The sequence below is a fragment of the Microcaecilia unicolor genome, chromosome 4 (assembly GCF_901765095.1).
Source record: "Microcaecilia unicolor chromosome 4, aMicUni1.1, whole genome shotgun sequence".
Classification (NCBI taxonomy): Eukaryota; Metazoa; Chordata; class Amphibia; order Gymnophiona; family Siphonopidae; genus Microcaecilia; species Microcaecilia unicolor.
This window is the reverse complement of record NC_044034.1, coordinates 46170586-46195985: the sequence shown is the minus strand read 5'-3', so window position 1 is coordinate 46195985 and position 25400 is coordinate 46170586. Positions and strand designations below refer to the sequence as shown.

Here is a 25400-nt window from a genome sequence, read left to right as displayed (position 1 = left end):
AAAGCAGGTTGGGACAGGATGCTGTCAGTGCCAGTCAAGTGCTGATTAGAGCAACATTCCAGCAAAATCTTCTGATGGTGCTGTGTTCAAAGATTCCTGATGTCTCCTACCTAAACAATGAAAACTAACTTTCCTCTTTTATGAACCTGTACCATATTATGGGACTGGCTGTACGCAATGGAAGAAGAGAAATATTGATTCCTTCTTGTGTTGCAGACTTTCATGGTTTCAGGGTTGATGCTTTCTAATAGTTGTAGTTATGTTTATCATTTCAAGATCTTATGCACTGGTACATATTCTAAGTTTAATTTCTATAGCAACAGCCTGGAATATAAGTTAGCTCCTTCTTTTCAGGCTCCAGAAGCAGAGCAGCACAGGGATGGAAAAGGATATAGTAGGGGAAGGAGAGCATACATTGCTCTCTTCGCCCCTCTCAAGAACGCTGTGCTTTTGAATTCTTAAAACTACTCCCCACCCCTCTCAACTACCTGAGGAAAGCAGGCAGTTCAGCCACCCTGCCCCATCTCCACTGTTAGAGGAGAACCAGCTGATTCCAGCTCAGGGAAGAGGGCCTGTACCTTACTGACCAGTTTGAGAGGAGAACATTGCCATTGGATATGCATTTCCTCTTCCCTCCACACCCCCCCCCCCCCCGACCCCTGCTCTCCTATCAAATTTAAAAATTAAATAAATTGATGTTGATCCCCATGCCCTGTCAGATAAAGACATCTGCAGTCCACCAAACTCTTGTCAGGAAACTGCGTCAAGTCAGTGGCACTTTCTGAACACCAATGCCAACATTCCAAGCATGCTCAATTCTTAGGCATGAACTGAGCATGCCCACAGCGCCGGTGTCGGTGGCTCACAGCATAGCTGCAGTTTTCTGATGGAAGTCAGTGGCCTGTGAATATCTTCAGGTGACAGGGCTTGGGGATCCCTTGTCAGTTACATGAGTGGTGCACCTCTCTGCTTTGTGGGTATGAGGTGAAAGTAAATGGGCCCAGACCTGTGCCATAACTCCTCATTCACACCCTTCCCTTTTTGCCAGGTCAGTGTTGTCTGGCAGGATTATTTGTCTTAAATTTGGTGGGGAGTTCAGCTACTAGCCATATCTCTTGCATCTGGCCTTCTCAGCATCCCTGATGGACAGACTGGCCCTCCACAAAATAATGTAAACATTGACATTTCAAATACAAAATGCCAACAATTGAATAATGGTGGTTTCTCCGAGGACAAGCAGGCTGCTTGTTCTCACATGTGGGTTGACGTGTGCGTCGGCCCGGGAGTCGGACAGCATTTTACAAGCAAAATATAGGAAAAGTTTTGCCAGAGTCTTCTGGCACATGTGTGTGCCTCTCAGTTTTCTTTTCTCCGTGTTGAGGTGCGGTAGAGTTTTGTTTTTTTTCTGAGCTCCTCTGAGGCCCGGAAAAACTCTTCATCTGTTTCGTGGCTTTTTTGCCTTATTTTTCTTATTTTCTTTTAACAATTTACCGTTAAAAAAAAAAACACTAAAAAAGTACCCGTAGTTTCCTTTATTTTTTTTGGCCCCTTTTAAAGTTTCCTTTGTTTTTCGACGCGGCCGGCTTAGGCCCCGCGGTCAGGTTGTTCCCTTCTTTTGTGCTCTTTTTTTTCTTTTAACAGGCACAATCGCATCTTTTGATTTTGCTGAAGCCATTTTTCCTTCCATGTCATCGAAGACACCCAGCGGCTTCAAACGTTGTACTCGGTGCAACCGGACCATCTCAGGTACCGATATCCACGCCTAGTGTATCCAGTGCCTTGGGCCCGACCATAGCCCAGCCGCTTGTAGTCTGTGTCTTCATATGAAGAAACGGACCCAAGCGTCTCGAGACGCCCAACAAGAAAAGCTTTTGGGGCTTGGTCCGGTCCTTTGACATCGGTGCCGAGGTCGGCGGCATCGACATTGAGGAAAGCATCGACGTGTGGAGTGGAGGTAATGGCTGCTGAAAGACCAATTCGCTCTGGGAGCAGTTAGGCATTGAGTGGGTCTTCACCTGCCTCGAGGCCTCCTGTTATGCAGGCCCCCCGCGACCGACCTTCATTGGATCCGGCCCCGAGGAGGCGTGAGGATTCCACGTCCTCATCGGTACCAAGGAGTCTCGATGACGGGTGTCAAGCGAAGGCGAAGAAGCACCGTCATCGTTCTCCTTTGACACATGGTGCCAGGAGCTCTGGGGTGTCGAGGGAATCGGCACCAGAGAAGCGTCGGCGCCAAGAGGATCACTCCCCCTCCATTCAGGAGGTGCCAATGCGTCGGTCTTCTGGCAGCCCAGTACCTGCTCCCGAGCCTCGACAGGTTCTGCCACCGGCTCCTTTACCGACCCTGCAGCCTTGTCTGACGGCAGCTCAAGCGCATCAGGGCCCTACTTCCCAAGCTTCTGGAAAGATTGCTGTGCAAGTCTGCTTCGGTTTCAGGGCTGCTTGCGCCTTCCGTACCATCTGCTACAGCGGCATCTGGCCCTTCACCTGTGGTAATGTCCCTGATCTCGGTGCTGCCTGCGGCATTGGTGTCGGCTGCCACCCAGGTCGACTCCCCTTCGACGTCGGTGGAAGAAGCTTCACCGCAGTCCAGGCGAGCATCAACTTCTTGGCACCGCCATTGAGGACGTTGCTTCTTGGCATCGAGGCAGGCTCAGTTTCAGACTGCTCTAAGGGATGTCTTGTCCGATACTGAAGATGAGTGTTCGTGGGAGGAAGAGGAAGATCCAGGTACTTTTCTTCTGATGAGTCCTCTGGGATTCCCTCTGATCCTTCCCCTCCACCAGAAAGGAGACTTTCTCCACCGGAGAGTCTATCCTTTACCTCCTTTGTCCGGGAAATGGCTGCAGCTATTCCCTTCCCCATGGAGGTTGAGGATGAGCCCAGGGCTGAGATGCTCGAGGTCCTGGATTATCCTTCTCCGCCTAGAGAGGCTGCAACGACTCCTTTGCATAATGTACTGAAGGAAGTCCTTATGCGAAACTGGTCGTTCCCTCTGTCTAATCCCGTGATTCCAAAAAAGACTGAATCCCAATATCGGATCCATGGGGAGCCTGGATTGATGAGGTCTCAGCTACCTCACAATTCCATGGTGGTGGAATCCGCTCTCAAAAGAGCCAAGAGTACTAGGGACTATGCCTTGGCGCCCCCAGGCAGAGAATCTAGAACCTTGGACTTTTGGGAGGAAGACGTATCAGGCCACTATGCTCGCTGCCAAAATCCAGACGTACCAGCTCTTCACGAGCGTCCACTTTGTGGAACTCGGTGAGGCAACTGTCTAGCTTGGTTGATGCACTCCCTCTGGAGCAGGCCGAGCCTTTTTGCCAGGTGGTCAGGCAGCAGAAGGCGTGTCAAATTCCTGGCCAGGGGTATTCTCATCCAGGATCACTGCCCAAGGTATTGTGATGCGCAGACTCTCATGGCTGCGTGTCTCTGACCTGGATCATTTGGTCCAGCAGCAGCTGGCGGATGTTCCTTGCAGGGGGCATAACCTTTTTGGTGAGAAAGTAGAGGATCTGGTTGACCAGCTCAAGAAGCACAATGATGCTATGGATTCTCTCTCCCGCTGGGTATCTTCTGCTACTACCTCCTCATCTAGGAGGTTTTTTGGAGGGAAGAGGAGTGCTCCCTATTCCCATGCTAGGCATAGGTACACTCCTGCTTCTCGGCAGCCTGCCCAGGCTCAGTTCCAGCGCGCTCGTTCTCGTCAACAACGTGCGCCTAAGGCCACTGTGGCTCCCCAGCAAAAGCAAGGGGACGGGCTTTTGACTGGCTCCAGTTCAGCATAGCCTCAGTAAACGTGTCCGTACCGGACGACTTGCCGGTTGGGGGGAGGTTAATGTTTTTTCACCAAAGGTGGCCTCTTATAACCTCCGACCGGTGAGTTCTTCAAATTATCCGGTTAGGGTACACCCTCAATCTGGAATCCAAGCCTCCAAATTGCCCACCGGGAGCTCAGTCCTACAGCTCCCAGCACAAGCAGGTACTTGCAGAGGAACTCTCCGCCCTTCAACAGGCCCAAGCGGTCAAACCCGTTCCACCAGGGGAAGAAGGGCTGGGATTCTATTCCAGGTACATTCTTGTGCAAAAGAAAACAGGGGGGGATGCGTCCCATCCTAGACCTAAGGGCCCTGAACAAATTTCTTGTCGAAAAGTTCAGGATGGTTTCCCTGGGCACCCTTATTCCCTTGATTCAGGAAAACGATTGACTATGCTCTCTGGATTTAAAGGATGCTTACACATACATCTCGATACTTCCAACTCACAGGAAGTATCTTCGATATTGGCTGGGAACACAGCACTTTCAGTACCGTGTACTGCCTTTTGGCCTGGTGTCTGTGCCCAGAGTATTTACCAAATGCCTAGCTGTAGTCGCTACGCAGACTGGGAGTGCATGTGTTTCCTTATCTCGACGATTGGCTGGTGAAGAGCACCTCGAAGGAGGGTGCTCTGGAGTCCATGCGAATGACTATTCGGGTGCTAGAGCTACTGGGGTTCGTCATAAATTATCCCAAGTCCCAACTCACTCAAGTCCAAAAATTGGAATTCATTGGAGCCCTGTTGAACACTCAGCTCAATCTTATCTTCCCGAGACAACAGTCTGGCCGACAGGTTGAGCAGGATTATGCAACCTCATGAGTGGTCACTGAACATGGACATAGTCCGCAAGATCTTCCGAGCGTAGGGCACCCCCTCGGTGGATCTTTTTGCCACTCAGATCAATCACAAGGTCCCTCAGTTCTGTTCCAGGCTTCAGGCCCAAGACAGACTAGCGTCAGATGCCTTTCTCCTTCATTGGGGGACAGGCCTTCTGTATGCGTATCCTCCCATACGTCTAATAGGGAAGACTTTGCTGAAACTCAAGCAAGACTGCGGGACAATGATCCTGTTTGCACCCTTCTGGCCGCATCAGATCTGGTTCCCTCTTCTGGAGTTGTCCTCCTAAGAACCGTGGAGATTGGACTGTTTTCCAACCCTCATCACTCAGAACAAGGGGTCGCTCCTACATCCCAACCTCCAGTCTCTGGCTTTCATGGCCTGGATGTTAAGAGCTTAGAATTCCCCTCCTTGGATGTTTCAGAGGGTGTCTCCCGAGTCTTGCTTGCTTCCAGGAAAGATTCCACAAAGAGATGTTACTCTTTCAAATGGAGAAGGTTTGCCGTCTGGTGTGACATCAAGGCCCTAGATCCTCTTTCTTGTCCTACACAGACCCTGCTTGAATACCTTCTACACTTGTCAGAGTCTGGTCTTAAGACCAATTCCGTAAGAGTTCACCTTAGTGCTATTAGTGCTTTTCATCGTTGTGTAGAGGGCAAGCTTATCTCTGGACAGCCTCGCTTTATGAGAGGTTTGGTTTTGTCAAAGCCCCCTTTCAAACCTCCACCAGTGTCATGGGATCTCAACGTCGTTCTCACTCAGCTGATTAAGCTCCTTTTGAGCCACTGAATACCTGCCATCTGAAGTACTTTGAAGACTCTGGCAAAACTTTTTTAATATTTTGCTTGCAAAATGCCGTCCGACTCCTGGGCTGATGCGGACATCGACCCACATGTGAGAACAATCAGGCTGCTGTCCTCGGAGAATACCTGCTACAGGTATGTATCTTCGGTTTTTCCACGGACACTGCATGTAATTTTTATGTAACTTTTATGTCAAATCAGTATTCAGCTTTATCCATAATTTTGTTTTGCTGTAGCTTGATGATTCCTTAAGTGAACTGGAGAACTTAATCGAAAGAATGAAGAGACTCCAGGAGGATCGTGAGGATGAGGAAACTTCACAGGAAGAAATGCTAACTCGCTTTGAGAAGGAAAAGAAAGAAAGTTTTCTAGTTATTTCTGGAGGTACTAAACTCTTACTTGGTCTAAAGATGTTCTCTATTATTTTTGATGAAGTCACTTACAGGTGTAGGTCATCCTGTTTTACTAAACTTCTTTTGCTTCTCAAAATCAAGGAACAAGAAAAACATAATCCAAAGTAAATTCTAGCTTTTTGTCAGGATTTTTGAGCCTCATGTAGCAAGGCTTAAGAGTTCATGCTCGTCAGTTACTTCTGAAGAGGCTTGTATCACATACCTTTTTGGTAGTAACTGTTTATAGTGGAGTCCGTTGCTATATGGTCCCCTCTGATAGCCACCTAGTCTCAGAGAAAGCTGTAATATGTGGGAATTCTTTCTCTGATCCTTCTACTTACCATAAGAAATATACAAGTGGGGCAATAGGGTTCCTGCCTCCTTACACCGCCCCCCCCCCCCCAAGAATTAGTGGACCAGCCACCCCCAAAATATGGGGTGGCAGAGAAGACAGAGGCTATGTTCTTTCCAAGGAGAAAGTCTTTATTCCTTATCAGTTTAGATAATAACAAAGCACTCAGGCAATAACAAATAGCAATTTGTTATGAGAGGGAGAGAGAGACCACCATTGTAAAGATTTACTCACTGTTTATCATCTCAGCCTCTGCCTAAATACAATACAACAGTGACTTATATACCTTTTTTGTACAATGGATTGGGCATCAATTCCCTCCCAAATCATGCAGCTTGCAACTTCAGTTAATTTCTGTCTTACTTCATTGTTTACATAAAATGGAACACACTATCTGAATGTTATGGAACACAGCATCTTATAACAAGTCCAAGGTTTCTTTTACAGGAGATTGTAGTCGTCACTTTGCTACAGGAATTTCTCCAGGACCCAGGTCTTATCATTGTTTTGTCTAGTAACCTCGACATATCTTCGCTTTCAAATTGTGTCCTTGTGATGTAGAGTCAGTGGCACCAACTCTGTCATGGAGGGGAAGAGTGCTCCTTGCTGTAGATCAGCATGACCTCGAATTCACAGCTTTTAGCAGAAAGTACAGAAAGATGCAGCATTCAGGCATTTTAAGTTTGAGCCTTTAGCTATGCAGTTCATGGGTCATAACTGACCTGTCAGTGGTCAGAAAAGTGCAAATCAGTTCATAACTTAAAGCAAACTACATTCAGACACTACAGGCATTTCCCAGGTTGTTTGTATCTGAGGCAATGGAGGGTTAAGTTATTTACCCAAGATCACAGGGAATAGCGATGGAATTTGAACTGGGCTTCCCTATTGTCTGTTCACTGCTTTTAACCACTATATTACTCTGGCTCTGTTGGACTTCGCAGGCCACACGCAGCATGCAATGGTGGCTCCAGGACATCAGTTTGCGGAAGGGGGATGGATTTTGGTAGTGGTGGATGCCGACCTTGCGGGCTGGGGAGCCCATTGTCTTAAATGCAGTTCGCAGGGCCACTGGACCAACTCCGGGTTGTAGCCCAGGTTCTGAAAGCATTCCAGATGCAGGACAGGCTGGTTCGAGTTTTCTCCAACAACACTACGGCAGTAGCATATATCAACCACTGGGGAGCAGTGTTGCCCTAGAGATGGAGACAAGCCTTCTCTGTGCGTGGGCAGAGCACTATCTGCTGCTCCTGCCGGTGGCTCACGTTGTGGGGTACCTCAATGTGCAAGCGGACTTGCTCAGCAGAATGTTGCCGGATTGGCAGAATGGGAGCTGTCCCAGACTATGTTCGGCTATATCACGGAGTGGTGGGGCACACCATCGATGGATTTAATGGTGACTTTTTAGCAGAGGCCGGGTTCGAAGGTCTGGATGCACTGCTACAACCCTTGCTAGGAGATGCTTCTGTACATCTTCCCTCCATGGCTGTTGATAGGGCAGGTTCTGCAGCTAATATTGCACCATTGGGGGCAGGTGATTCTGGTGGCTCTGGACTGGCCAAGATGGGTGTGGTATGTGGATCTGGTCCGCTTGCTCATGGACAATCCATTCCTTCTTCTATTAGTTCCGGATCTCCTTTGTCAGGGCCTGTGCGCATGGAGGAGCCCTCCCGGTTTGGACTTACGGCCTGGCTCTTGAGAGGTCGAGATTGAGAAGGAATGATATTTGAAGGGGGTTATCGCCACCCTTCTGCAGACCCGCAAACACTCAACTGCTGCCATGTATGCGCAGGTCTGGTGCATATTCGAGTTATGCTCCAGACAGGGAGTATCTCCTTTGGCTGCCTCTTTGCTATGGATCCTGTCATTTTTGCAAGAGGATCTTCAGAAGGGCCTGGCATTTAATTTGCTTTGGGCCAGTTGGCAGCCCTGGCATGTTATTGGGGGTATGTTGGAAATTCTTCACTGACCGCTCATCCAGATGTTCGTTTTTTGAAGGGGATTAATTGGGTGAAGCCCCCTTTGCAACATCCCTGCCTGGACTGGAGCCCGAATGTGGTACTTCGTTCCATGCAACAGGCTCCCTTTTGAGCTCTTGCAGAAATGTTTTTGACGGACCTAGTGCTGAAGGCTGTGTTTCTGGTGGTTATGTCCTTGGTGCGTCTGTATTGTCAGACTTGCAGGCTTTGTCTTGTCAGCATCCTTTTATCCGGTTCTCGGAATTGAGGGTTATTCTCAGTACAGTCCCATCATTCTTGCCTAAAGTGGTGTCAACATTCCACCTCAATCAGCTACTGTTTCTCCCTTTGGTTGTGGTGGAGGGTTATCCGTAGGTGTTTGGCTGCCCTTTGGGTTCTTCTCTATCTGTGGGTGACAAATGACATTTGTGGTTCGGACCATCTGTTCTAATGTTGGGGCCCCGGAAGGGCCTTATGGCTTCAAAGGTAACCTTGACGCACTGGATGCTGGTGGGTTGCGAAGCCACGGTGATGTTGCAGGCACATTCCACTTGCTCTGTGGCGACTTCCTGGGCAGAATCGAGAGTTTTTTTGTGTGTTTTTTCTCTGGAGGACATCACTCAGGTGGCTGCTTGGGCCTCTCCATTTTTTTAAAATAAGCATTATCAATTGTATGTGGTGGTGCATCGGGATTCCCGTTTTGGAGCAGCGTTTTTTTCCACGTTGGACCCCCTCTTCCTAGGGACTGCTTTGCTACATTCTCCACTAGTTTGGGATTCATCTGCTGCTAATGCTGAGGAAGGAAAAACTATGTCTTCTTTTCTTTCCTTTAATCGCAGCAGATGAATTCAGCATCCTACCCTCTCAGCTGTGTTTGTGAAGGCTTCTTGCTTTTAAGGTAGGAATTTTGTGGGCACTGTGACTTTGGCACCCTATTTCATTTTCTTGTTCTGCATGGGTTTAAAAAAAAACCTTGGTCATTACGGGCAGCAGCGCTAGCACAGAAGAATGCTGATCAGGGTACAAAAGCCGAGTAGGCCTGCCCTGGTGTGTGGTGGGGCAAGTTGGGGCCTTGCTCAGTAGGCTGCTTTGGTAGTCAACATACTGGGTATATGGGGAGCTATCTGTACTATATCACTGGATTCAAGTCGGTGATCTCTATCTTCACCTGCTGGTAGATGGACATAACCCACTAGTTTCTGGATTTATCTGCTTTGATTAAAGGAAAGAATTATTGAGTAAGACATGTTTCCTTCTAGGCTGACAGTCACAAGTACCTGACAGAAACCCAAGTTGTCTTTGAGCAGCATTGTAAGCAAAGCAACCATTTTAGAAACTGCTGTTCAGCATGAATATAAGTTAACCTGATAAAAAGTGACCAAGCAAGGCAAATTGCCAGTAAATAGCATAGAGGTTTTGAACCAATAAAGAAGCAAGAGTTTACATTGGGACCCATCTTAGTTTTGTTCCTGGAGTTAGGTAAACCTAGATATGGGGCAGACCTCACAATAAAAAGTTAAGACGATTTATTGTTGGAAAAGTGAAAAGAGCAACGCCCAATGTGGACGTGTTTTGGTGGGACAAATGCTGCTGTTTGGGGTAATACTGTTGTTTTTTTTTTTTTTGTTACATTTGTACCCCGCGCTTTCCCGCTCATGGCAGGCTCAATGCGGCTTACATGGGGCAATGGAGGGTTAAGTGACTTGCCCAGAGTCACAAGGAGCTGCCTGTGCTTGAAGTGGGAATCGAACTCAGTTCCTTAGTTCCCCAGGACCAAAGTCCACCACTCTAACCACTAGGCCACTCCTCCAATTTGACAAGCATTGCAACAAATTAAATTCATAAATTTAAAAACACAAAAGTCCAAAACATTATGAGGGGCATTTTTGAAAGGATTTCCAGCTCATAACATCCAAAACGGAAGTCCATCTTGCATGTATTTTCCAAAGAGAAATATGTCAAGATTTCCTGTTCAAAAATACATGAGATGGACGTCGTCATGAACAGCCATTTTACAAACTAGAACATCCTGCTTTTTTGCTGTTCATATGTTGGGACAAGGACATCTGGCAGCAGAAGAATGACCACACAGACATCCCTACAGAAGAAAGGGACAGCCTAGTGGTTAGTGGAATGGATTTTTAAACCAAGAACCTAAGTTCAAATCCCACTTTAACTCATATTTTGTAATTGTGAACTCTCCAGGAACAGAAAAATACCCACTGTACCGGAATGTACACCACTTCTGTAGCTTCTATATTTAGGTACAGTAGGTATTTTTTCATTTCTGGAGGGCTCACAATAAAGAGTTAAAGTGGGGTTTGAACTTGAGTCCCTTGATTTAAAGTCCACTGCACTAACCACTAGGCCACTCCTCAGGCTTTGCTTTCTGCTTTGCTAAGAATGTCCTTAACACCTGAAGCTGTTGTGGAGCCTGTTATCCCCTTTCAGTTTCTCTTTCAGGGGAAAGGCAGGGGGACAGCAACTACTGGAGGATTAAGGAGGTATCATGCCTTAATCCTTCTAGTGGTCAGCTGCTCAATCAGAGCACTTTTTTTGTACCCTGAACATGACTGAAACAGGTCTCACTTAGGAAGTCCTTTTTAAGCTTGGACATTTCTTCTCGTTCAGTAATCGCTGTTGGGCATCCTGGTTTTAGGCCCTCACTAGTCCCGCCCACAACATGCTCCCTTACTATTGGGATGTACTGCAATGTTGGATGTCCCTTTTCTGCCTTTTGCAAAATTGGGTTTTGGATGTTTCAAGCACATGGACATCTATTTAGGTATTTTGAAATGTCCATATGCTTCAAAAATAAGATCCTATGCATAATTGAATATCAATAAATATAAAAATTAAATACAACATTAAAATCAATATAAAAGTATATAAAGGAGACATCACAAACATGCATGTATGAAATAAAGCTAAGAATTAATTGAATTGTTAATCAGGATCAAGTATGCATATGTAGTATCACATCATCTTTAATCTGTGAGTTGAGCAGACTGGATGGACTGTGCAGGTCTTTATCTGCCATCTCATCTACTATGCTATATGGACTACCTATATCTCTGCTTCTTGTTCATTTGCAAATTGTTGCCTCTCACTGTTCCAGTTATGTAAACCTAGCAATTCAAACCACCTGAAAGCTAGTGGACTAATATTCGGAAGCACTTATCTTGAGGCATCATCTGGATATCGCCTCTAAATATCCTTACGGACCACCTCCACAGAGCATGGGTGGTGCAAGACTGTCCCAGAATGTAGCCAGATATTGGTAATTCAGTCTGCTATCCAGGTTAGCAGACCTGAATATTGCTGTTTTCCGGATAAGTTCCAGTGCTGACCACCTTGATTTGGGTATTCAGTGCCAGCCACTATCCAGATACAGTACTGACACTGAATACTGAATAACGTTTGACAACCACAAATGGAATTTACATTAAACAAAAAAAGTACTGATCAGTATTGACCAGTAAATATTTAGAGCAGGAACATAAGCAGTATCATGGTGACAGTTGCTTGGTTATCCCAAGTACTCATACAATATGCTGATAAAGCCCATGCAGTTGTCCCATCCTCACTTGCCATTAATATAGTCTGTGAGTACCTTTCACTTGAACAGTATATTATGTGAAAGGTTTTGGTTTTTTTAATGCTGTAATGGCTTTTAAAGTTTGTTACTGTGGATGTGTCTGTAGTAAGAACATTGTATTACATGAATAAACATAACAGTTAGGCAACTTGAGCAGGAATTTAGATGTCAAAATGTCTGGCAGCTAATTGTTTTAATGGCTGATCGAGGACAGTTAAGACTTAAGAGAAAAAGGTGTAACTGTTTTCTGTTGCCTTCTATAAAAGTGTGACATTGACAAGGCTAAAGATAACAAGTTTGCAGCTGTATATGCTGAATCAGCGATAGACAAATGCCATGATTCCTTCCCACGCTGAATTATGCTTTGATTGCTTAATACGGCAGAGAATAGATCGCCAGTGATTCAAGATAGGTAGTTAATCTAAGAAAGTGCTAGCATAGGTCATACGGCTCGCTTCCCCTATAAAGCGTGTGGGCAGTAATGCCAAGAACTAACATCAAGGTTGGACACAATCAGCTATGCAGTCATTAACTCCAGTGAAAGTAGTTGCGTAGCCAACCCACCTGATAGTAAAAGATTAAACAATTTGATTCTAGACAGAGAAGAGTGTAAATGCTTAGTAACAGCATTCATTCTCTACAGAAATGCTTAGTTACTGTAGCTGCCATTTAACCATTAGCTTACAAACCACTATACATACACATTGATCTTAAAATGACATTTCAGTCTCTCTTTGCTGTACATTTGCATGTGATAGATTCTCTTCTAGAAATGTGAAACAACTGATGTCTTGAGCATGAATTGGAGAGGAATCCCATGTTTGACGGGCCCAAAAAGCTGCTAATGGCCAGTGAATGTTCTTGGCAAACTCAAATGTGAATTATATTTAAAAATGTTTTCAAAATAACAGTAATAATCTTCAGGCCAGGAGTAGCAACGTTGTTCCCCCATAAGGGGTATTTTTCTTTAGATAGCAGAATCAGTAAGGCACACAAGTGACATCACACAGCACCAGCTTGAATTTTACACTAGAATTTGAGTATACACAGCTCTTCCCTGGCATAGCAGTCTCTTGAGCTCCTCAATTCCAAAGCTCAAAGTGAGACAGCTCTTGGGGGAATGGGAGTGATTGTATGCCTTACCAATCCTACTGTCTGTGATCCTGCAGAAGAGGGCAAGACTTTGTTTTGAGCTAAGTAGTCATTTTTTTCAATAGATTGGACTAATAAGTAGGGTTTTTTTTTGTGCCAATGATGAAGAGTATTTAGCTCTAGAGACTGTAATATAGTCTGGAGCTCTGAGGCTTTTTCCTCCTATTAAGAGATGACTTGCATTATAATTCTTGTGCTTCCTATATAGTGAGAATTGTATTTACGTTGTGTTTGTGTTCGACGTTTGAGCACGATGCCAGCAGTCCGTTTGGTTGAGCGAGGTGCAAGAAGTAATCAGTATGTGTCAAAGTTCTAGATTTTTCTGCCACTTTTCAGGCATGGATTGGATCCTTCTATCTTCTACTGCAAAAATTTTAAGTAAACACAGTTGAAAACAACGCCAAAATACTGGAGAGCTTTGTTTTGTGTCCGTTCAGCTATGTGGAAAAACAAAATAAGGAGCTGAGAATGCTTCCCATGTTCAGAACTTTAGTGTAACGTTCTGAGGTCAGAGCGGTTTGTGCCAGTGCTGTTGGATCACATCTCCCACTTGTGTGCCTAGCTCAATTCTGCTTGTGAACAGAATCTTGATGCCACCTGTGGCAGTATGGCTAGCGTCTGGTTGCAGGACCTTATGGAAAGGTGACACACACACAGGTTGCAGATAAAAGTAGAAAGTCCTTTAGGTTTAGTCATTTAAGCCTTTCCCTCTCTCACAATATAGTCCCAGTCAATACTGTTTGTGGGGCTGGCTTCTAGCCAGGCCCAAACACTGTGGCAACAAATGCCTTCTCAGGTCCTTCCTGGGCACACAGCAAACTTATACACTTTAGGAATACTCTGCAAGGTTATCTCCTACCTTAGCAGTATTCGTTCATGTATCATTAACTCCTGGAGGCTGACTTGACCCCATGGAAACACTTAGTTCTGTCTACTTCTCTTCCTTGGCATTCCCCTTGGGTACTGTAGCTCCTCAGTTGCTACTCCCTTAGAGGCCTCTTGACTTGGGGCTTCTTCCTGGAAATCTTTTCTCTCTGGGCTTTAGGTATAACTCCACATACCCTGAGGTGGCTCAGTCTTGGTAAGGGAGTGATCCTCTGGGAACCTGACTACGTACCACCCACTCCCTCGCACCATCTTGTTGGATAGTTTGCTTCCTCATGCATGACATCACTTTAAAATCTGGGATGGTGTCAGTAGCTAAAATACAGTGACATAGACTCTTGTTCCCTTCTTCATTCTTGCTTTGTCTCACATGAGCACCTTTATTTGTGTTCTTCAACACCCCAAACCCTTCTTATCTAACTAAACGATTTCCTTCTTCTAAACCGTTTAGATCACTTCCATATTTGCCAATGAATGACGTTTACTGCTTTATTTGATCTTCAAATATTTATTTAAAAATTTGTCACGTTTGTTTACATACTGTGATCTGTGCTATTGCATGACACTTGTAGCATGTCTCACTTTTGCAAATTAACTACCATCTCCCACATAGATTTTATTTTAAACTATGATCCTGTTTTCAATTTTAGATGTTTTTTATTGTACAGTTTAATGAACAAAAAATAATATACCGTATTTTTCGGACTATAAGACGCACCGGACCGTAAGACGCACCTAGGTTTTAGAGGAGGGAAATAAGAAAAAAAAAATGTTCCTTTTTTTCCCTCCTCTAAAACCTAGGTGCTCCGGTGCGTCTTGTCCAAGTTCGGGATCGCCCTCCCCCCGGCCCTGTCACCATTTCTCCCTACTCACGTCACGCGATCTTCCCTGGTGGTCTAGTGACGTCGGGGCAGGAAAGAGCCCCCTCTTTCCTGCCCAGCGCGCTGCTCTCCGTCCTCCTGTATGCTGCCTGATGGTCTCGGCGAGATTCAAAATGGCCGCAGAGAATTGAAGTCTCGGCGGCCATTTTGAATCTCGCCGAGACCGTCAGGCTGCATACAGGAGGACGGAGAGCAGCGCGCTGGGCAGGAAAGAGGGGGCTCTTTCCTGCCCCGACGTCACTAGACCACCAGGGAAGATCGCGTGACGTGAATAGGGAGAAGTGGTGACAGGGCCGGGGGGAGGGCGATCCCGAACTCGGGGGAGGGCGGGAGGGAGGGAAATCGCTATCTTCGGACTATAAGACGCACCCCCCATTTTCCTCCCAAATTTGGGGGGAAAAAAGTGCGTCTTATAGTCCGAAAAATACGGTATATACTTTCTTAAAATAAGAGCATCTGCATGTTTCTTGGCCTTTGTGCATACCTTCACTTATGCCTGACATTTCTTACCTATTCTAGTTTTTGATGAGGTAGTATCCATGTCCAATGTGTCCCGTTATATCGAAGACCCTGGTTTTGGGTACAAAGACTTTGCCAGGCGAGGAGAAGAACATCTGCCAACATTCCGAGTTCAGGTATTCAATGTGTATGCTATTGGCTTCGAAACATGCTTACAGATTGGCCTTTGTCCATGCCACAGAAGTGTCGGTCATTCTGGTAAAATTTGTTTGACATTGATAATTCAAATCTTTGTCTTTGACATTGAGATTCAGCATTGTGACTTCATTTGCAACTATGCTCTGTTTTTCTTTGTTTTTCAATATCCCCTTTTCATCTCTTCCCAGCCATTGCAGTGACAGGCTAAGGGCCACAGACCACAGTTAATGTGGACTCTGAGCTTGCCACGTGTGGTCCAATTTCAAACAATTGTCTACTTTCACCCACTGAAAGTCAGCAATGTTAAAGATGCATTGGGCTGTACATTCTCGGAGTGAATTAAAAAAAATTAAAATAATTTCTTGCATTTGATGTATGTCCCCATCTGCCGCATTCCAGGCTTCCTGTGCCCCTTTGGGGGGGAGGGGGGGAGGCTGCACTGTTTCTCAGGTTCTCCTGGATACCCTGCAGAAGTATAGCTCACTATTAGTAAGGAAATTTATTCATTTCTCCATTGAGTACTACATTTTAGCACAAATTCTCAAGGAGCGTGAAGCTGTAATGGCTTTTTGAGCTCATATTTCCTGAAGGACACTGACAGTTATTGCAGTGGTAATTTGCAAAGTCTTATCAAGTTCTGACATGACTTTAAATTTGGGAACTCGCAGTATTAAGGGTGAAGCACACTTAACCTCTTTCTTGGTCTGTTCTGTATTTCTTTCTTGTTCCATAGGACTATTCCTGGGAAGATCATGGTTTCTCTCTAGTGAACAGCCTTTATTCTGACATTGGGCATCTCCTGGATGAGAAGTTCAGGATGGTCTATAATCTCACTTACAACACCATAGCCACACATGAAGATGTGGACACAACCATGCTGAGGAGAGCGTTGTTTAACTATGTTCATTGTATGTTTGGAATTAGGTATGTTGCTGAAATGTGTGTTTTTCTTTCTTGATTTGTAATGTTGGTTATTTTAGCTGAGTGCGACCTGTTTTGCTTTATAAGATTTATATTCTGGATGAGCTGGTTGTCATGTATATGGTAGCCAGATTCAGTAAAATGGCGCCCACAGTTCAATAGAAATACACAAGGTAGAAAATTTATTGGAGCTGTGACAGCTCACTTTACACAGAAGTGACTAATTTTTCAGTAAAGATCTTTTTCAAGACCATATATCACCATTGTCTTGTATCAACGTTAATTGACCATCTGATGATTTTACGTATTTCATAAAAAGACTCTTGAGGCAGGCCAGTGGCCGAAACATGGTACTGTGTCGAGTCTTCACCAATAAATTTTCTTCCAGTGATTGAAGTCTCCTTGTTTGTTTCTGGGTCGCCTGGTCTATTTCCCACTCTTTGTGTCTGTCTGTTGTTTTGTCATGGGATCTCAGCATTCCTCCGCTTCGGCGAACCTTCACTGCCCAGAGTTTGATGCCATAATGATCTGCGTTAAGATAGCATTCTTAAAGGGCGTGCTGCACAGCGTGCCCTTTAGGAAATACTAGCTTGGTGCTCTTTGGGTGTGGGCACTTAAGCTTGCCAAAAGCTGCTGTAAACACACTATCTGGATAATTTTTAGGGCTACCTCCACACCCCACACCCCCAATCTAATAGACTTAGGAGTAACATCAACAAATACTTTTTCACAGGGGTCACGAACAGTGATGAAATTCAAAAACACATCAGATAAGCAGGATTCCTATATTTAAAAAAAAAGGTGAAATTTATTTATTTTATTTATTATCTCATTTGTACCCCACATTTTCCCAACATCGTCGGGCTCAAAGTGGCTTACAGCGCACCGCAAAGGCAGACGCCAATGCAGTAAGATTAAGCTAATACAACAGAAAACCTACATAAGTAATAATGGGAGGGATGGGGAAGGGACGGAAGGAGCAGGAAAACCAGGAGAGAGGAGGGAAGGGAGGATGTATCCAAAATTGTCACTAGATTGATGTGTATCAAGCAGAGGAGACACGTGGAGTCCTTGGGATAAGCTTTTCTAACCAAATCATACCAAAACTTAACCTTAACACTTTAAACCATGCATAAATGGGGTGTAACCTGCAGAGATCAACAAGTGCAACTGGCTATCTTGTTGGGCAAACTAAAAGGGCCAAGTGGGTCTTTATCTGTCGCCATTTACTATGTTTCATGACCATCCATTTGGCTCAAGGTTTGGATTTCATAACTCCTGTGACAAGTCAGGACTTGAAAACTCCATGAATGTTTAAAAGAAATCCCTAAGCTCTGAAAGGGAATTTGCTTTAGGGAAATTTGCCTTCAGTTTTTGAAGCAGACTATGAGCAACATAGGCAGGGTTCACAAGCTTTACCATTTTTTCTGGTTTTTTTTTTTGCTTAGGTATGATGACTACGATTATGGTGAAGTTAATCAGTTACTTGAACAAAGCCTGAAGGTTTACATTAAGACAGTGACCTGCTATCCTGAGAGAGCTACCAAGCGCATGTATGATAGTTACTGGCGTCAGTTCAAGCACTCGGAGAAGGTAAGTGTTTAATAGCCAAATATTTCACAAGCCTCCATGTGTTCTCTGCAAACAAGAAAAATAGCAGCGTGGCTTAGTGAAGCTTTCTGCTAGTGTTTAACCTTTTAACAATAAAAAGCTAACTCTAATCAGGTTAGGCTCTTCAGCTTGGAGAAAAGATGACTGAGTGGGGGATATGATAAAAGTTTATTAAAATTGAGTTGAACAGAATGGTTAAAGAGGGAACGGTTTTAAAATTTCAAACACAAACACGAGAGCACTTCATGAAACGAGTGACCAACAGATTGAAAACAAACAATAGGAAGTGTGTTTTTTTTGAACGTGTTATTTCATGTAGTTCATAATTAAGCTGTAAAATCTGTTGCTGGATCATGTGGTCAAGGTGACTTCCAAGGCAGGGTTTAGGTTTGGAACATGTTCTTGATCCAAGAGTCCGTGAAAATTAGCCAGGTAGACTGGAGAGAGCCATTGCTCATCTCTGATAATTGAACTATGAGATGTAGATCAACTTTTGGAAGCTGCTAAGTACTTGTGACCCAGACTGGCCACTGTTAGAGACAAGATACTGGGCTTGATTGCTCTTGATCTGACCCAGACTGTCCACTGTTAGAGACAAGATATTGGGCTCAATGGCCCTTGGTCGGACTCAGCATGGCCTTCCTTTTGTTCGTTTGGAAAGCTGGTGTGTGTCATGCTTTTAAAATGTTTTGGGAACAGTGACCCAAATCTTTGGAAGACTTTTTATAGCATAACATTGTATAGTGCAATGGCCAGATTATTATCCATTGGCAAGTTTAACCTTTTTTACTACTTGCTTTTAGTGCATTTCTGTGCTGCAACGATGTTCTATTGATTGTGGAAGGCCATTCTATTTTGCTTGCAGATATAACTTAATAATTTTAATTTTTCAGGTTAGAGCCAGTGATATATTTCCGTGTTCATGTAAAGTTTAAGGAACCTGGCAAGTATGTAGCAAGGACTTCTTTCTGCATATAGCACTTAGAAAAATCTTCTCTGCTTGTTGACAGCTCACATTGCTGGGTCCTTGAATGTGGAGGAGGACTTTCTCAGCAGGCACTCCTTAGACCTGGGAGAATGGGAACTATCCACCCATGGTTTTCAGCTGATAGTGGACTGATGGGGTTCTCCGCTTCTGGACTTGATGGCGATGAAACAGAATGTCAAAGTGCCCAAGTTCTTTATCCGTCAGAAAGAATCGTGCTCGATGCCTTACTGCAGCCCTGGCTGGAGACACATCTACTGTGTGTCTTCCCTTCTCGCCCCAAGGGACACCACATGTCGAAAAGGATCGCATTGCACCAGGATCGAATTCTCATAGTCCCAGATTGGCTGTGGTATGCGTACCTGATTTGACTGTTGGACACTGCCTACTGAAGCAAGGTCCCAGTGCTCATGGAGGATCCATGCCCCTTTGTTCTTACAGCTTGGCCATTGAAAGGACTTGGTTGAGACGAAAAGATTATGCTGATTCAGTCATTGCTACCTTGCTTTAGGCTCAGAAATGCAGTACATCCATGGTGTATTCGAGGGCTGGTGTTCTGAGTGGAGTCTTTCTTCTTTCTCTGTTCAGATCTTGTACATCCTAGCATTTCTCCAGGCAGGCCTTCAGAAAGGATTGTCATTGGGTTCTCTAAAAGTTCAGGTTGTGTCTTCGGCCTATTTCAGGGGCCGACTACAGAAGGTCTTTTGCAGCTCACCCAGATATTGTTCAATTCTTGAGGGAGTGGACCACTTGGCGGCATCCCTGTCATACACCATGTCCATAATGGAACCTTAATTTAGTCCTTTGGGCTCTTCAGAAGCCTCCTTTTGAGCCACTCTGGAAGGCCTCCTTGAAAGATATTACTCTAAAAACAGCGTTCTTGGTGGCTGTTGTGTCAGCACATAGGATTTTGGAGCTTCAGGCTCTCTTGTCAGGATCCCTTTTTCTGCTTGTGGGAGTCTCCCTGCATACAGTTCCTTTCTTCTGAAAATGGTATCAGCATTTCATCTCAACCAATCTGTGGAGCTTCCATCCTTTCGCGGAGAGGATGAAGAGACTCAGTATTCTTCCTTGAAGCTTCTCGAAATGCTTAGTCTTCATTAGATATCTGGAAGTCCTGAATGAGTTTCGCAAATCAGACAAGACTGATGGTTGAAGGAGACTATCATGCCAGCTTATTCGCTTGCTGGGATGTAGGTTCCTTATCATACATTCAGTGAGGCATGCAGCGACCATCCTGAGTGGAGCCTACCTTCTCCAGTGGATATTTGCAAATCGGTGGCGTGGTCGACACATACCTTTTTCTAACCACTAAGGGTGGACTTTGCAGTGTACTCGGAAGCCAGTTATGGGGCTTTGGCCCTCAGGGCAGTGGTGCCAGGATCCCACCCACTCTAGGGATTGCTTTTATACATCCCACAGATTTTGGAATAGTTGGAAGCTATGTAATGGAAGGAGAAATTAGGTCTTAAGACCATTTTCTTTCCATTAGTCCTTCCCTCTATTCCAGAGGCCCACTTACATAAGTATTTCCATACTGGGACAGACCAAAGGTCCATCAAGCCCAGCATCCTGTTTCCAACAGTAGCCAATCCAGGTCACAAATACCTGGCAAGATCCCCCAAAAAGTACAAAACATTTTGTGCTGCTTATCTCAGAAATAAGCAGTGGATTTTCCGCAAGTCCATTTTAATAATGGTCTATGGACTTTTCCTTTAGGAAGCCGTCCAACCCTTTTTTAAAGTCTGCTAAGCCAACCGCCTTTACCACATTCTCTGGCAACGAATTCCAAAGTTTAATTACACATTGAGTGAAGAAAGATTTTCTCTGATTCGTTTTAAATTTACTACTTTGTAGCTTCATCGCATTTCCCCTAGTCCTAGTATTTTTGGAAAGAGTAAACAGATGCTTCACGTCTACCCTTTCCACTCTACTCATTATTTTATAGACCTCTATCATATCTCCCCTCAGCCGCCTTTTCTCCAAGCTGAAGAGCCCTAGCCACTTTAGCCTTTCCTCAGTGAGAAGTCATCCCATCCCCTTTACCATTGATGTTTCTGATGTGTTTAGTTGGTGCAAAGTAATGGTTCCAATAACGACTGTCACTTTGAATGGTGCTTCCTGCATATTTCTTGTTCTCTAAGTTGTCCAGAGATGAGGGGTCCACACATTTGCTCCTCTGGTTAATGTTAGGTTAGCGAGCTGTTTAAGGTGGTGGTTTTTATTCTGAGTATTAGCCTTACTGCTTGTCTACGTAAATACTGAAGAGCTGGACTGGATGCCAAAAGAGAGCTCAGTTTTCAGTTCTCTATCTCCATCTGATGGTTGATGGATCCAACTGTCCCACAGGTCCTGGAATAGTGGGATGGACTAATGGAAGGAAAAGGCAGGAAAGACCTAATTTCTCCTTAAATATCTTCTGAATGACTCAATACAAGCCGTGTTTTAGCTAAATGGCCTAAGATGATGCAGACTGTCCAAGCGATTGGTTTCTCATTCGAACCAGATTAGTAGCTTCTCCAGATGGTTGCCTTCACTGTGTATACTGTTTTTTAAAGGAAGTAGCTGCTTTCCTGACAGAGTTGGCCAAACTGCCCCTCTGTAGTTTGCAGTCATCCTAAATTGACGGTGCATTTTTGTTTTCCAGAAGAAGAAAATAGGTCAGGATTAAGTTTTCTGAACAGTAGTGAAGTAGGCCCTTTCAAGGCTTCCTTCCTTTTTGTCCTCCAGACCAGTCCAGATAGACAGAGGAATAAGGTATGTGGAACTAGTCTAGGGTTAATGGAAAATCTTTGAATATTATAGAAAGTAAGAATAAGAACATTCTGGCTGTGTACATTTTCACACTTTTGACTCAATACTTGGTGAAAGCCCCTTTTGCAGTGAACAGCCTTGAGTCATTTTGGATAAGTGTCTACCAGCTTTGCACAGAGGGTGGTGCAGGGGAGTTGGTAAAAGATAAAATCCAAGTAGACAGAGAAGCTGAAAATGAAAGAATCCTCTACATCCATCCCTGACATTGAAGACAAGAGAAGAAAAAAAAAAGCAGCAAATGGATTGGAGATTCTAGGAAAAGTTAGAGGAAAGCAGAAACAAGAGACTAGGAGCAAAATGATTAGAAAAATAAAATGGCCAGACAATAGTGGTAGAAAGCATTTCATTTTCAAATTACTGATAGAATATGTAAATTCCCAAAGATGGCATAATCCAGTCTTTTTATTTTGCACAGTACAGGGGGAAATGCATAGGTGTTTCAATTTCTCAGATGTTATACTTCATGCAGAGTATGGTTTGGTGGTATTTCAATTCAATTAGTCTACATATTTCTGTTTTTAGTTTGTGGTACTTCTGTAATTGGTGAGGGTCTCTCTGGTTAGCTTGTGACAGAGGCCAGGTATTCTGTTAGCATATAATTTCTATATACAAGGATCATTAGTAATCCAGCTTGTTCAGTTTTTCTAGTGCTTTGTTTCAGTTTTTACGTGCTTATACAATTTTTCAGATTGTCTAAAAAAAAAAAAATACAATCGTTTATAGAACCCATTGCAGTAATTATGGTGCTGCCTTTTTTTTTCTGGGTAGGCTACTTGGTGAGATCTTTGTTTTTTGTATTACTTTATAACATCCCTGGCTCTGGAGAGGGTTTATGTTGGTTGTTACTGAGATGAAATCAGGATGACATTTATTTTTGTATGATTTCTGTGGGGAAATATCCTGGTTCTGTTCTTTATCCATTGTTGGACAATGAAGAGTGTGGATCCAGAATATCCATTTTGGCCCAGTGTGCAGGGTCAGTTTCTTTTTAAACCTGGGGTAAAACCTGTTAAGGTGGGCAGGATTGTTTATAGCCCCCCAGTCCTTTTAAGGTAGCCCCCAGGAGCATTGGGTGGTACGTTAGCAGCCGATTCTCCCAAGGAGGAAAAAGAATACTAGCTCAAAGCTGGCATTCTTTTCACAAATACAGCTAGTTAGGATAAGTATAAACTGCATTATTTAGTTTGCATAATGAGGTGCTCTGCATGTCTTTTATCTCATTTCACTGGCACAGTCATGAGTTATTTTCCATTACCGTGCATTATTTGGTTTTATACATATTAGGAACTGTCCCTCTAAATTTTAACCGGCCCCATCCTTGGCCACCTTTAAATCTAGACTGAAAGCCCACCTCTTTAACATTGCTTTTGACTCATAACCACTTGTAACCACTCGCCTCCACCTACCCTCCTCTCCTCCTCCTTCCTGTACACATTAATTGATTTGATTTGCTTACTTTATTTTTTTGTCTATTAGATGGTAAGCTCTTTGAGCAGGGACTGTCTTTCTTCTATGTTTGTACAGCGCTGCGTACGCCTTGTAGCGCTATAGAAATGCTAAATAGTAGTAGTAGCAGTTATAAAGCAGAAGAATGCTTTAACAAGTTAAATTTGTAGACCATACTAAGAATGCCTCCAGCCTGGCATTTTATTATTTTTTCCCCAATCTGTGCAGCTTGCAATTTTAACCTCATATTTTTCTAATTAATATATCCGGTTAAGATTATGGTCTTTTTTTTTTTTCAGCTGAGCTTAAACCAAACTTTAGCCAAATAATTCATTTGTATATTGATTCCTTTCTTCTCTTGTCCAGTTTTCTTCCCCTCTTTCCTCCCCCCCACCCCCCAAGTTTCTAAATTGGAGCTTGAAATCTAGTGGAAGTATGTTGACTTACATGCTGCATGTTCTTTCACAGGTCCATGTAAATCTGCTTTTAATGGAAGCTCGGATGCAGGCAGAACTGCTGTATGCTCTTCGTGCCATAACTCGCCACTTGACCTGAAATGTGAATGAAAATGCAGAGCTTCCTGTTCAGCAGATAAGCACCCAAAACTGGTTCATGATGCAGCATCAAGGATTCAGTCCTAATATCCACGTTTGCCTGCGTTGTGCAGTAGTCATCTGCATTGATGCCTTCCTATGTTTTCCTCCTCAACGCTTAACTTAGCTTGCAAGAGCAAAAAAAGTGCGACACTATATTTTCATTTTTAGAGCCAGCGTTTTCAATCCTGCTCACAAATCCAGAGTTTGGTTTATGATTAACTTCAGTGCTTTGGCTTGAAAAGAAAAAGAAAAAAAACCCACCACAAAATAAGCACTGTATTCTGTTAAACTCCCTCCATGCCTCTAGCCAAACTTAATGGAATCGATTAAATGGATGTCTCCATTGGCAATTTACGTTTAATGATAACATTTTGAATCATGTAGAAGGCATGTAGAACCAGCCGGAGCACTCACCTTTTTGCTTTTGCTGATGGCTGATCTCCATGGGAGCAGGTATTCAGACATTGATTTACTGCAGCAATCATTTGAAGTTGCTGTGCAGACCAGCATGGCGCAGAGTTTGAAAATGTGAAACGAATCCTTGGTGAGCTTTGCAGTAAGCTACTGAAATACAAAATGCAGCTGTTCCTTAGAAGCAGAGATTTATCCAGGATTTTGTTTCCCAGTAAAGAGACCATCTAATGCTACATAATTCTGTTAGTTTGAAGGTATAAGTGTGTAAAATTCAGCTCTGTCCCAGCTACTCTTGTTTTTTGCAAATTTAGGAGGGTCAGCAAACAATGTTTTTGTCGTCAGTCAGATGTCACCTGTGTTCATCAGGAGTTTCTTTTTAGGTGAGAGAAAATAACGGAAGAACACACACAACTGCATGATTAAAAAAAAAATTAATTTGACTGTTTTTGCTGTACTTCACTATTCCATAGCTTTAAAGTGCCATAAAGGTTAGTTAAAGGTGATGATTCCAGCTCAGGTCTTCTGAGATCTTTAGCGTGATTGTAATCAACCTGTGAAAAGAAATGTCAGCTGTCAACCAGCATGCTGGGAGGGTTTTGACAGACAACCCTGAGCATTTCTGTTCTATTTTTGAATAGTATGCTTATTTTTGTACATAACCACCTGGTGTAAAAAAAATATGACACTGGAAATAACATTTTTTTTTTCAAAGATAATGGTCTGAGAATTTTAGTAAGATTCATAAAATGTTTCTCTCTTTTTTTTTTTTTTTTTTTTCTTCTCTCTCCTTGCCTATTCTTTACCTGACTGTTGTTGTCATTTTATATTATCTGAAATTGTCACGTAATGTTATAAACCTTTCACTTACTATAGCTAGTTATACCAATTTAGTCATTAAGCCTCAAAACAGTGCCTACATGCCCCATTTTCTCATAGGTCTTTAAATCTTTAATTGCAACAAGAGTTGAGGTTAATTGTATTGTGGTTTTTTTTTTTTTTTTTTTTTTACAGTAGAGTCTCTGTTAACTGATCTACGGTTATCCAAGCCTCAGGATTAACCGATGGCCGGTTCAATGTACTCCATCCACTCTCCCTCTCCCTGCACCTCAGGACCCCAACCATCCTCCCAAACTGATGCAGATCCCTTGCTCCCACTCCTTCAAGTTCTCCGCAATCAGCTGCTCAACCATATTCAAGGGGGTGGCCCTCGGTGGCCTGGGTTCTCTCATGGTGTGGCACTGGCGGCTGCCATTGCTATGGCTAGCGGGGCTTGGGAATCCCC

General features: G+C 43.9%; 1 protein-coding gene across 1 annotated transcript in view; it reads left to right on the top strand.

The window, feature by feature from the left end:
• The window catches only part of SESN3 (sestrin 3), a 109276-nt gene extending 84450 nt beyond the window's left edge, over positions 1 to 24826 (top strand). Inside the window, exons 6-10 of the mRNA XM_030200217.1 lie at positions 5696 to 5843; positions 15194 to 15309; positions 16065 to 16255; positions 17701 to 17845; positions 23577 to 24826. Coding sequence (XP_030056077.1) covers positions 5696 to 5843; positions 15194 to 15309; positions 16065 to 16255; positions 17701 to 17845; positions 23577 to 23663 — 687 coding nt within the window. The 3' untranslated portion in view covers positions 23664 to 24826. The remainder of the gene's footprint in view (positions 1 to 5695; positions 5844 to 15193; positions 15310 to 16064; positions 16256 to 17700; positions 17846 to 23576) is intronic.
• Positions 24827 to 25400: the final 574 nt, after the last annotated feature.